At 35.1% G+C, this 14,351-nt stretch overlaps 1 protein-coding gene across 1 annotated transcript in view; it reads right to left on the bottom strand.

Annotated features, from left to right (window-relative positions):
• Positions 1-388: 388 nt before the first annotated feature.
• The window catches only part of LOC150098189 (ras-related protein Rap-1b-like), a 63,816-nt gene continuing 49,853 nt past the window's right edge, over positions 389-14,351 (bottom strand). The window contains exons 2-3 of the mRNA XM_090406473.1: positions 2,728-2,901; positions 389-1,491 (exon numbers count right to left, since the gene is read on the bottom strand). Of these exons, the coding sequence (XP_090262599.1) occupies positions 1,136-1,491; positions 2,728-2,901 (530 nt within the window). The 3' untranslated portion in view covers positions 389-1,135. The remainder of the gene's footprint in view (positions 1,492-2,727; positions 2,902-14,351) is intronic.

Raw genomic sequence — 14,351 nt, 5'->3', positions numbered from 1 at the left:
ATTTGTCTTCAAGAAGATCAGGCATTTCCATCTCTGTATTGAGACTGGCGAATTAAACTGCAGTGTCCGTGTAGCGGTTCTCGGAGTTTTAGAAGGGAGTCAAACCGAGATCTTTGCTGTCGGTGATACCAAGTGAGCTAAGGTGGTCTAGGTTCGGGGTATATGCTACAAAATGTAAAGGTGAAAAACACGTTAACCAAAGCAGCCTGAAGGGTCGTATTTAGGACTAGTTATTAAATGTTAATCAAACTTAACGAAGATCTCATAGGATGGAAATGTGATTTCAATGATGGAGTAAAAAATCTTACTGGATTTTTTTTTTTATTAAATATTAATACTACAGTGTTTTGGAACCGAGTCTTGATCTAAGTAAGAGACGTATGGGCTTTACACTCTGAAGAATTGAAAACGTGGCAAAGTCGGGGAAAAAAAGTCAAAAGATTTCAAATACACTAAAATACTAGATTTTTAAAGATGTTTGATGTGCGTAGGCGGCGTGCTTTGTAGTCACAATAGTGGAAGGATTAAATATTTAAGTTTTGAAACATATCGATCGATTTACATTATATATGGAAGGAAGGATTGTACTTATTAACCAGAAATCCAATTGGAGAAATGTAGGAATTAAAACACAGGCAACTTTATCGAACTCGGAAACTTCTATGAAGTATTAAAAACAAACACGAGGTTTCCCTTAATTCTAACCACCGTGCGAAAAAAATAGACTATCGCTGTGAATAAATGGAGTCACTTGAAATTGTATCGCTGCTGCATTCGTTCACAAGGCGCTTTTACAATCTGTCATTTAGGAGTGAGCATCTTATAACAACTATGTAAGGAAAAGGAGGGTCAAGGAAAGGCGATATATCCTCAAATAGCAAGGAAGACGATCTTACGACAATAAAATTCCACAAGAATAGCTTCTATTTCGCGAACTACATAAATAAAATAATTTAATTTCACAGTAAGCCACCGTTCGAGGTTTGATTCCAAAACTATGGAGAAGGCCTTTTGATTTAAACTTCTTCGTTCAAGATAGAAGAGCAGACCCCTTGACTCTTTTTTTTTTTTTTTTTAATTGCGGTCTGTTCGAGAGGCAAGAATTTTCTTTGTCCATAAGGCTGTTTCCGACATTTTAAAGTATCGTACACTTCGGATCTTGACGATTGTAGTCCGGATCCGAGTTCATCTTTGACACGCTCGATTTCCTTCTTAATCCAAGACCTGGTAGGTTGCTGAGCGAACTAAGCCTTCGACTAAGGCGACGTGAAGTTCGTTGAGAAGGATCCGGTGTGGGTTGTTCCATGGCACGAGCTTGCTGAAGGAGTTCTAAAAAGAGAGCACTGACGTTTAGATTGTACTTGGCACTGGTCTCGATATATTTGCAATTGTTCATCTCCGTGGACGCCTTCACAGCCATGTCGTTACTGACTTGCCTTTCCTTCTTCAGGTCCGACTTGTTTCCGACTAAGATTATAGGGACATGCGATCCTAGAGGTGAAAAAGAATTAAAACAACATTTATTATTATTTTATTGAAGATATAGGATTGAGACAGAAATGGGAACATCCCACGGACAAAAATGAATCTAATTGGTTAGATTACAGCAGTTAAACAAGTTAATTTTAATAAAATCCAATTAAATGAAAGCAAAACAAAAATAGTATCTACAATTATACGCATTCAATTGTTATATCAAATATGTTCCTGTTTTTAAAATTTCTAAATTCTTTTCTTACAAACTCCGAGACCTTTAAAGCTATTTGCAATAATCAGAAGGTTTGCTCTTTTGCCATCTGTACTTTGCAGCCACTGACCAAAAGCATCAGCCAACGGCCAAAATGCTGCCATTCAAATACAGTATTGCTTGTAGCTAAATGATAGAGTAACTGAAAGTCAGAATCATTTATTTTTTTGTGTTTGAAAGAGTAAGTCGGTAGTCCATCTTGTAATGTATTCTACTAAGACGAAGAACAGATGAGATCCTAAAGAGTAAGTGAATGATAAACGTTTTATAGTGAAAATTTAATTTATTTTTAATTTTGCTCATGTTACGTGTGCAATTCATTTCACAACAAAATAATAATTAACTCTGCAGACTACGTCTGCTCATAACGTTATACGAGACACAAATTCTGGGTTAGTAGGACACCAACTCACCACTACCAAGACTAATAAATATGACCATGAACTTTGAATTTCTTTTCCTTATTATCAACTACTACTGAAAGAAAAGGCTTCTTAGTAATAGTTTTCCTTCTCTCCATCCACAGCAGTTGTGTTCACAAACAGTATAATCAATTATTTGTCATAGTAGGTCACATATGTTGAATAACGAGGACTTTTAGATTATAAACTTTCACTAATGACGTTCACACAACAAAAACGAGGTCAACAATAGAGAAAAAAAAAAAATTTTCATTTTTCACGTGCTGATGAATTCATTGTTGGTGTCAAATGCAAGCGACATTGCAGAAATAATTACAATTAAACAATAACTAGGAATGAATGATGATATCATATGATATATCATCAGAACATGCTAACAGCCATGTAATGGAATTGAGAGGAGCTGCTTACTCTCCAGAGCCATCTGTCGGCGGTAATCAGACTTTATTGCAATATTTTGCTTGACCGGACGTAACTAGGTCCATTTTCGCTGAGCAATATGTTAACATTAAATAAGCAAAGGTATAAAATGAAAATATTCTCCGGATATACACATACCACGTATTTTAGCGATGAGTTCCCAAAGCTGAACAGCTTCATGAAAAGATTGAAGACTGTCGACGGAAAACACAAGCACAAAACCCCGTCCGGAACGTATACTCAGTTCCCTCATTGCAGGAAAATGATGGGATCCAGCAGTATCTAGAATCTCTACGGTGTGAAAGATACCATCTGAAAAAGAAATATATTTTAAGGCATTAAGTTAAACTCAATTAAATTGATTTTAACTTACAAGAATTCTCCAATGCTGAACACAGCCCTGAAGTTGATTAAAAAGAAATGTTTTATACAGACTTCAAAACTTATTTTGAATTCTGCTCACACGTTCTGCCATTTCCTCTTATTGTATTCAATAAGTGACATGTCTAGAATTAGTGTTGGTTGTTGTCTCCTCCCCTAACAATACACGTCAGTCTATAGTGTCACACAACCAATTATTTAACCATTGTCGATTAGCAGTAGTCATTGTGACGTGAATCCATCCATTGAACTGTCACTACTAGGCATTTGTTTCTTTTAGAACTTTCCCAACACTCAACTATACCGAAATAGACACTTCAATTTAAGTAATTGATAAAAACTGTCCTTGTTTTCCCGTACAAAACAAGACAAAGCCATCTATAAACGCAGAAGACTCGTGTAATCTGAGCTTAGGTTGCTTTTCCATTTAATAAATAAATAAAAAAAAAAAGCAGGCAGGCAATAACTTCCTATTGCTCAATGCAATCCTATCTTCTTCGCAATCCTATATCTTGTTGATGTGTACTCCCATTGATTATCTTAGTTTTGTTAATGGAAAATCATGCTTGATGTTCGTCTTCATGGGTTTGTAATCTTTTTAATCATAGAAAGAGCACTGCTTTTGGGATCCTAGCAACCACAGAGTGGGGGAAGAACGTTTGGACATATATGATAGATATCCTTTATCATATGCTCGTAAAAATGTTGATTATTTTGTCTACAAGTGGGCTACGTAATACTAAATACGTAACAGATAAACGAGTACGCATGACTTAATGGAATTTCAGGACAAACCAAAATATACTACATGCTTTTTTAATTAAATTATTTTAGACGTTTTAGTAGAAATGTAAATATTAAATTCATCACAACACTTTTTCGTAATGTTGTGGATTTCTACTTCCTCAGTTTTTTTTTTTTCCTAGCTTTTAAACTTCGGAAAAATTATTCATAGCGAAGTTTTTCAATCACTCTTCTTTTTCCAAGCTAGAGATGGCGAATTTTTAACAAATTCAGTCCGAGTTTATTCTTCTCCAGCGGAATAAATCTCATTTAGAAGTGGGTGTCGTTTATCTTCTTGTAATTCCTTTATTATTATTTTTTTGTTTGTTTTGTTCCCGATTTCACTGAGAATGCATTTAGATTGATCCAATAGGAAGCAAATCAGTTACTTTTGGCGAATGAGCCCTTAATATTTCATTTTAAGCTCGTTTTTGATTCTTTGGAGGCAAAAAAAGAAACTTGGGTGGAAAGATCATTCCTACGTATTAGGCCTATTACGACCAAGTAACATGACCCAAAGTAAGATCGATCAGATAGATATCCCATTATTACGAATTCTTAATTCTTCTTTGAAGCCACGATCGTCTTGGCGGAGTTCGGATTGAGACAGTACATGACAGTTTAGGTCAGGGTTACTCCCACACTGCTATCAGGGAAGAGTGTAGGAGTAGTTCTAAGCGCCTTCCTCACTCCTCTGCCACTGAATGTTCAGTGAAGAATTATTCTGCGAGTACTCCATTCTCCAGGAAATCAAGTTAATCCTTATACAAAACCTTAAGAAAATGAACAATAAAACGCGAACAGAAATACCCTTCTTTATTAGGATACTTCGGCAATGCAACGAACATTCAATCACGTTTTTTTTTCTTTCTTTTTACGCCAACTGGTGGATACGTTCATTGAGTTGAATGATGGGAAGCGATCGGATGGCGATAGACCGTGATCTTATCTCCGTCGCAAACGCACTTCAAGTTTCAGATAACCGCCAATATTTATGTGTTTTAATTACCAAACCCTTAATTAATTATAGCGCTGGATCGAACTAAGTTAAAATGAAGAAAAAGGTAGTTCTTTTGTTTATCTTTCTCTCAAACTATTCAAAAGTTAAGTAGATTTAATAATAGCTGTAATTATTAAATCTATATTAACCGATATTTGCTAAACAATGAAAACAGTTTCATTGTTTAGCAAATATCGGTTAAATTTCTAAACAATGGTGCTAAACAATAAATGGTGTTTTCGCTTGGAATTTTCCACTTCTTCAAGTTAAAATGTTTTGGCCTTTCAAAAGGACGATGTTGATGCGCAACTTCATCAAGTGATTAGATTTCGAGAGAAAAAAAAAAAAAGCACGGCAGTTAATGTTTAATTTACTTTTTTTTTGTTCCTGCATGTACGTTTTTTCCCTTACGAGATTTGAATGTAAATGGAATAAAACGTTTTTCCATTAATGAAAGTAATGGAAAAACAACTCTTCCCCCCCCTCTCCCTAACAAGAACACCCCAGTCACTGTTCTGAAAAGAATGTTGCGTTAATTGTTGAGGATTAACTCTTAGACAAAATATGAACAGAAAAATATAATATCTACACATAATACGTAATGATACCAAATACGTCATTTTGTAACGTCAAAACTAGGACGGATTAAAACGAGTTTCTTCCTAAATAAAACTTTCTTAGCCAGTTTCCAGACAGGAATCCTTTGAATATCTTTAATTCATCTTTATAGAAAAGACGTAAATAGAAAATAAAATGTTTACCTATTTATGAATTCGGTAATATGTGCTAACTACATGGTAATCGTTATCGTATTTTTAAATCTGGAAACTGTAAACGCAAACTATCTGACGTCACGATGACGATGTAGTGACGTCACTAGAGATAAGCGTATGCCAAACCTTTCAGATATTATCTTACTTGATTCCATTAATGAAAATCGCCCTAAAATTTTACTTGATATCCTTTAGAAATTTCAATCCCCCTTGTCTAAGGTGCTTGAATTATTAAAATAAAAATCTGGTGAACACAAATTTTATTTAAGATTAATAAAATCATTTTATTCGGCATGAGATCCGCAGTACATAACAAACTGCTAGAATAAGAGTAAATGAGTGTGGAAAACAACTTGAGATTTATATTTAAAAAAAAAAAAAAAGGATGATGTTGTCGAAGGGATAAGTACGGCTGATTGAATAAAGTCTCTCTCTGATATGAAAAAGGTTAAGGTCCTTTTGCAAGTTGAAACATTTCCATACAAATCTGTTTACAATTTTAGTGCGTGTCCGTTGCTAAGCAACAGCCCAGTGGAGAGTTTTGTTTAACTTGGAGGTGTGTTCGTGCAATCTAATGGAAACAGGTTGACATTCACAAATTCATCCGGAAAGCAAACTGTACGAATGGATTGCTAACCAATCCAAACAGTGTATGAGTGACGTTAAGAGTGTTTTCATAATTTCAATAAAGAGAAGATTAATAGGACTGAGTTCTGGTCAAACAGTGGCGCATTGGACTTGTTATGCGCGGACAGTGTTTGTTATGAATGCGAACATGTGGGATCAGCATTGACTCTACTGGGAAAGCATCAAAGCACTAAGAAAATCCTAAGAATAATAATAATAAAAAAAAATAATAATTTTCACCAATCCTGCTGATTTCACCAGTCTAATTATAGATCTCTATAATTAATCTGATGAACGTCTAGTGATTTGTAAGCTTTGCGCCAATTTCAATAACATCGTGTTCTTTATACTCAAATTCTTTACGAAAAGCTTAACGAAGTCATCCTACACGATAAAATATCTAATTGCCGTTCGTTGATTAATTAGCGACCTATTTTAAAGACTTTTAATTGCTAATTAAAGCCGTGTAGAAAGCTAACGGCTAGGAAACAAATTAGCATGTAATATCGTGTTTCAGATAGCGTTCACAACTTTTGAAAGCAGGTTTTTAGATGGAGGTTTAATTACAAAACGAATATTCTCCATGGAGTAGCCGTGCATGGAAAACTGAGGAAGAAACCATTTTTAATTTTCATGCTTGGTTTATATGGGAAATAGAGCATTAACGAAAACTCCCAGAAAGATAAGGCAATAAAGATCGAACGTGTTGCAGGCGACCAATTTACCTGCTTATGTTTGAAACATGCATTATTCAACGTTATAAATATCCTTCACCGAAGTTGGGCATCTGGGACACGGCAAACCAAAGATATATATATCAAGAATAAAAAGGAATACCGATTTAGAATCAGTCTTATTTATTGATAACAATTTTCACCATCCTCGTGCTTGCAAATCTGTTTTTGTCGTGTAACAAATCGTCGATCACACGTTGTATCGAATATCTTGTCAAGGTAGCTCAATTTAACCACACTCTGTAGTGAAGGGCAATAGAAATCATACAGAACTGTCTTCGTGTCCATGCATTACAATTCATTCATATGGACAAGAAAGATGAATCAATTCGTATTAATTTTTGAGTGACGTTGTTCATCTGTTATACAGAAAGAGGATTTTAACTTATTTGGAATTACTCACATAGAGGGAGAGCCACCGTAGCTCAGTCAGTATAGACGAAGAGTTTTGGCGGAAAGACCCGGGTTCGATTCCCGTCAGTGACGTGAGGAACCTTTATCTGGTTTCTTTCGACTAAAGGTAAGTTAACCGGTCTCATACGGAGGTAGGGTTTTTTTTTTTTTCACCCGGAAACTCGCCTTTTTCGGTCCCCAGAATAGGCAAACCGGTCCCGTTAACACACATGGTTACAGTCATGAATACGTCCCAGGCATATGCCAGTCCCGAGCCCGAATAAAATTGGGGGGGTTAGGGAAAGCAATGGTGAACTACCCTGTAAAAATTTCGCCAGGAATACTTTGTGAACAATGCCTACAAAGTCACCTACGGTCGGAAACGATTGAAAGGGAAAATCAGATCACATAAAGGCTTGGTTTGGTTCTAACAGGTAGAGTTATCAATATCATTCAGCTCAAATCTCTAGCCACTAAAGATGGTGAAAGAGCTAAGATTAATTTAAGCTAATAACATGCTGATATTAATTACAATTTAAAGCAAACATATGCATTCTGGTTATCATAAAGTGTGTCATGTACAAAACCAATTATTATTTCAAAAGACATTGTACTTGCTCCTTATTTTTATTTGCTGTGTTTGCATTCGAAAAATTCTATTGCTTACACGTGCAGGTCACTAATTATATTTGAATGAAATTCGAAACGGCGCATCTGTTGAATACCGACACAAAACACGATGAGAATTGCAACTAATTCAAGTTTGAAATTGCTTTTCTTATAATGTTTGTTTTGTTGTCTGATTGCACAAGGGAAAAGGAACAAAAGACAGCTGTTATCTTTATTCTTGTGCAACGAAATAGCTTTGCTTTTTTTGATTTTTTTTAAAATTATTTCATTCTACAACTCACGAATGTTTTTAACGAAATTACAAGTTTGTTAATTATGTTTTTTTTAAATTTAATTTTTCTTTACTTTAAATTTTTTTTCATGAAGGTCTCGTAGTCAAAACAGATGTAATTTCACATAAAAAAAAATATTTTCTTGAAGACATCTTCAAGAAAGTTACCGTAGTATTTCGCAATACAAGATTTCTTCTCAGTAAAGTTAATAATAATAGAAATAATAATTGTGGTAACTACACCTACTAGAATATGAGCTATCCGGATTTAATTTCCCGGAGTGCTCTTTCATAATTGAAATCTTCTGTCGGCAGAGGCCGTCTCCGCAACCATTAGGGAATGTTTGGGGCCGCCAATTATTTTAATGGTTTGGTTAATGATCGACCAACAGTTTAGGATATTTTTATGTAATCATCATTAGGTTGAAAACCAACCGTCTACCGGTTGGTGGCATTACTTGTGCCATCTCATCCGTAGAGTATTAGAGAAGGTGGCATATTTGTGCTTTAGGCTTAACTTTGGTGGTCGAAGTTATATACTCTCGTTTATGTATGACTTCCGAATAATTTCAGTGCAATTTCCCTTTTTATTTTATAAAGAAGGTGAAAGAACTTAAGGCAATGAGGAGAGAGCTGCCATCATTGCTATAAGAAACTAAAAAAAACCACACTTCTATTATAAAACAGTATACATATTTCATTAATTATATTTTAATTAATAAATTTAAGCAGTAATACATAAAAATGAAGCAAAAATCATACCAGAGGTTTAAATAGTGATGACGTGGACATTTCTGAGACTAAATATAACACTAACTCATCGATCTATATTTTTCTTCAAGTGCAAGCTATTCTGTAAATCAAATGGCTTGCACTTCAAACCATTCTGACAACAGAATGCTTGCCTTTCTTGTATGAACGGCAAGAATTATTACATTTTCCTCCAGCTAGATCAACTTACGTTTTTATTAATGAAAAAAGGTGCAGCCGGTCGATAATCTTTAATAGAATACCTTACTTCTTTTAGGATTGGAATATACATATATACTTCTATGACTAAAAGAAGTTAACATTAGTAGATAAATTGGTCTCAAAGGTTAGCTTTTATTATGATTTTGTTGATAAATTGAAAAAGATTTGAGACTGGATGTGTCCACAATTTATGGAAGTGGGAAACTCCGCCTTTGATTTTTTTTTTTTTTTTTGACATATTGGGATCCATAAGATTTTCTCTAGGAAATTTAATTTAATAGTGCAAAACAACGCCAGGCTAGATAACCGAAATTCTGTCTTTCGTTGTAATTCTAATTACCAATCTAATTAACGAGCTTCTCAGACTATGTTTTTAATGCAATTGATGTCATTTCTCACAAAAAGGTTTACTCCCTTTGCTGCGAATGTTTGTCCAAGTATACAGGGTGGCTCAAAATTCCAGGTACAAACTTTGAGGGGAGGTAGAGAACATCAAAATCAACCATATTCACATAAGAAAGCATGACCAGAAACGCCACCCAAAAGTTATATAGGTGGCGCTGTTCGCCAGCGCTCCAGGTGAGCAATTGGGGCTTTCTCATTCAAGCTTTCGACGTCGTTTTACGAACGCTGAAATGGCAGACCTCGTTTACCATATTATGTATCCAACTACTATTGAACTGTTCAATTACGCCTAATAAAGTTTTTCACACTGCTTACTGCCTTGTGTTATTTCTGTATCTTTGTGTCCCTGTTAGTACCTTCCGGTGGCGTTTCCGGTCATGCTTTCCTATGTGAATATAGTTGATTTTGATGTTCTCTACCTACCCTCAAAGTTTGTACGTGGAATTTTGAAAAAACTTTCTAGATTTTTTTTTTTTTTTTTCCAAAACTAAGTTTGGACTAAAAATACATTTATTTTAATTATGATATGTAAGATTTGCTTAGATTATAAAGATATCTATTTTAAAATGTTCTACTAGCCTAGTACTCAGTCAATTTTCAAGAGAGCAGACATTTATTTTTTTGTCACTTTTAGTATGTTGATTTTAATGCTTAAGTCTTGATTTCGCAAAATTTATTTGCCCATCTGGTCCATAAAATATTTACCAAGCTTTCATGGCGTAATTTAAATTAATTTCTCTTCTAGAAGCTGCAGCTTTTTTTCTCCTCTGTTTCCCAATGGAGATTTTAATGTATTCTATGTATAATGTTACAAAGAAAAGTAAAAAAACAATGAAAAAAAAAAAGATTGTAGAGCGTATAAAAGCTGCTTATCTACACACCTGGGACTCATTGCCGTATCTTCTCTAACCAGCGCTAACTTTGCCGAGAAACTAAATTATAGCATTTTATGGAGAACATTCTGGAACGAACGAAGAAGAAACCCTTGAAACAGGATATCGCGGTTATTAATTTCTTAATTTAAATTTTACCAAGAGAACGATTTCAGAGTAAATATGTGGTTTGTGTAACATAACCTCGCCTGTAAAGAATTAAAAATGCAATACCTGACACTTTTTCATTCCTTTGTGTTAAAATATTTAAAGCGAAATATTATCCAACAGAATGAAAAATAAAGCTACGATGCTTTCAAACTTATAAAGGGCAAAGGCAGCAGGACGTAGAATAGTCAAAATTTGATGCATTTTAAGATGAAACCCAATGCTGTATTGATGTTTATTAAAATTAATTTTAGAAATTCTTTAAAAAAGGCATGATGCATTCCGTTTCTGAAATTTAAAAAAAAAATTCTTAAAATATCGGGAATGTTAAATCTCTAATATTTCAAAATATCATTCGAATTTAATGATTATTGCATAACAATGCATTTCAAACAACAATTAAAAACTTGGACTATTTAAATTAAAAATAGTCTGAGTCACGTGACCATTCACATAAGAATGGCCGCTTTGTTAGAATTACTATTATTGTAATCCACGGTTTCTTTAAAGAAAGGTAATTGTGTCCGTTCTAGGCTGTATTAAGTGGATAAGTAAATACAGAGGAACAGCTTGCGCATGCAGAATTTAACGGGCCAAAAGTTCAACTGATCACAGTAAGTTAGTTGGTATTATAGACGTGACAATGGAAGTCCAAAGATAAGTCCCAGTTATGGAAGGAATAGGAGGCTATCGACAAAGGATTTAAGGGGGAAAAATAAACACTGAATTCTTGAACCTGTACGCATTCTGCATGTTTTGGTAGGATAAAAAAAATCTCAATTTCCGAAAGGAAAAATCCTGTCTCTTGAGAGTGGTAAAAAGGTTGCTGATTGTTCAATGCTGATGCCAAGTCTAGAGTTCGGAGACATCAGCATCATGAATCGATGAATCTACTGTCCCAGATGGCTACATCACAGGTCGCTAGTGTAATGGTGTAGAGTGTGTTTTTCTTAGCCATAGTACGACCTCTGATAGTGGCGGAGCGAACATGTTGCTCAGTAGTCCGATCTCAATCTGAGAGCATGAGGGCTAACATAGAACAGAATTATGGTAGGGGTTTGTCGTAGTCTAGTCCGGGAAGACAGGAATGATATCGCGTTTGCAGGGGTCGGCATCTTCGTAAAATACTTTTGGCACTTTGAGTAGTCCACACCCTCGAAGCCTGTTCTGTGTACTGAAAGAAATGCTATTCTTGTATTAGATACGCTATTATAATAATCTGGTCACTGAATATATATTTACAGAGACAAACTTCTTAAGATATTTTAAAAATATATATATTCGGTTTCGATTACTTATCCTAGCGGATTCTAGCAGTAAAAACATTCCTATTAAAATGATTTAAGTCAGTGGTCGGCAATCTTTTTAATATGAAGGGAGCAATACTGCTGGCGCTGAGTTGCCGACTCCTCCTGATTTAAATAATTCAACTTAAAATTACAATTGGCATGAATGGTTTTGAAAAATGTGTTTCTATATTTCTTTTTTTTTGAAATAGCCACACTATTATTGCATAATAAACAAATATATTTGCCGTTATGATTGATGAAGCAAGGAGCTCGCATCTGATCTGACAGATACATGCTAATTGTTAACACGAATATTCTTTTTGTATTCATTTTTTATTTTTATGGTATTTTATATTCATTCATATGTGACAAAAATATGTTGTAAAAGCGAGGTAAATAAAATAATGTTAAAATTCGAAATCTCATTTTTCTTAAAAACAACTAATCATAGAATTTCTGAGTCTGAAATGAGAGAAAAAAAAGGCCTGTATCATGAGCCCTCCGTAATTTTCAAATTTTATATTGCGCTCTTCATATTAAAAAGGTTGCTGACCTCTGCAAGATGTGCTTTACATTTATGGAAAATACTAAGGAAAGAGGTCTGGAGCTTACTCCACCTTTACTAGGAGTTGCCCATAAGGCACTACTTATGCTTGCATCCGCCAAAACTTTTAGTTTCTATATATTCGGCACGAAACTCTTGTAATTTTTATATTCGGCTATGAAATAATGTTGGATTCAATATTCACTTAATTTGTACCATCATGTATTATATTTGCAGTGTTTTTTCTTTATGTTTTCTTGCATATTAGCACATACTGGTAATGAATGTATCTCTCAGATATACTGCGATCTACGCTGCAAAATTACCGCGGCGAGCTCCAAGGCAGTTTACAATAATTTCTCTCAGGGCGCACTAGAAATTTACTGCAGGCGCCATGTCGCCCGCGGGCACTGCGTTGTCGACCTCTGATTTAAGTAAATCAAAGTTCATTCTTTTAAAATAAAATCTTTCATGGTTTTTAAATTGACTCAGAAGTAAGTAAAAATTCAAATTTTAAATCATAGCAAGAAGTGAAGTGTCTGGCAATGGTCTCCGTCTTAAAACCCTTGACAATGACTCTACATTCGTTCCTTGGATCCTTATTATGGACCCTCTCGTAACCAACTCCAGCTGAATGCAATGCTCTACTTGCATATACGAAGATTATTAGGAATCTCTTACATGAACAGAATTTCCCCCACAACAGGGAAATAAAAACTTTAAAATGACTGATTAGAACACTTCAGCCTCTCTCTCTATGTTCACTGGGCATCTACAGATGCCGTATGGTCACTCTGATGCGCGATGATGTTCCACACCAGGCTTCGCCATGTAGTCTTGTTGTTTGCTTTTCTGGAGACAAACTTTGTGAAGATCAGTCACTCCACACACCATCCATCCATTTCATTGATGGTGTAGGAACTTTACCTTCTATTACTGTTCTGAGAAGTCCTTTCATCCTTTTTATGTGTCCAAAATATTTTAACTTTCTTCTGTCAATATCCTTAAGGAGCCTTAATGTTCTACTAATCTTTTCTAACACCCATTCATTTGTACTCTTTTTAGTATCCTCAACAGCCTTCTGTAACACCACATCTCAAAAGCAGATATCCGTTTCTTATCTGACTTCTTTAGGTTCCAAGTCTCGCATCCATAAGTCGCTGTTGGAAAAACAACTGCATCTAAAATCCTCAACTTTGTTCCCATGGAGATAGATCTATCATTCTAGATTTTAGACAGGTCTCTGACTGTTGTTTTAGCCATTCCTAACCCTTTTCTGACATCTTCTGAACAGCAATTCTTCACATTAATAATGGATTCCAGGTACTCAAACTTGCTGATTTGCTCAATTCTTTCTCCATTGAGGTGCACTTGTTTCTCAAGAGCTTCTCTGTTTGGATTTCCTTTGAGAACCATGATCTTTGTCTTGCTAGAATTGAGTTGAAGTCCTCTTATTACTGATCTTGTTAACTTTGTCAAGAATTAGTCCTAGTTCTTCCATGTCATTACAAAGGAGTACTGTATCATCAGCGTACCTCAGATTACTGATCAATCTACCTGCTATCGTAATTCCCCTCTTGAGCTCATCCAATGCTTCACGCATGATGTCCTCTGTATATATACTAAACAAGTGAGGAGAAAGTAAATCCTTGTCTAACTCCTTTTCCAACTTGAAGCCAGTCAGTCAATCCAACGCCTGTTCTTACTGTGGCTTCTTGCTCCTTATACAAGTTGGCTATCAACCTGATAGTGTGTCGACAGCCAACTATGATTTTTCGGATATTGGAGAATGTTTTACTCAGTTGTGCTGCCTAGATCTGTTAGTTGGTTGGCTGTTCGGATTTGTGAGAGAACCTACGAAAAATAAGATCAGCGATTACGAGAGTGTTATTGCACCTGGTCTGCCTGTTTCGCCGAATT

The sequence above is a fragment of the Typopeltis vanoorti genome, chromosome 16 (assembly GCF_054136105.1).
Source record: "Typopeltis vanoorti isolate ZY-2024b chromosome 16, IOZ_Tvanoo_1.0, whole genome shotgun sequence".
In the NCBI taxonomy this organism is placed as follows: domain Eukaryota; kingdom Metazoa; phylum Arthropoda; class Arachnida; order Uropygi; family Thelyphonidae; genus Typopeltis; species Typopeltis vanoorti.
This window is presented reverse-complemented; position numbering and strand designations above follow the sequence as displayed.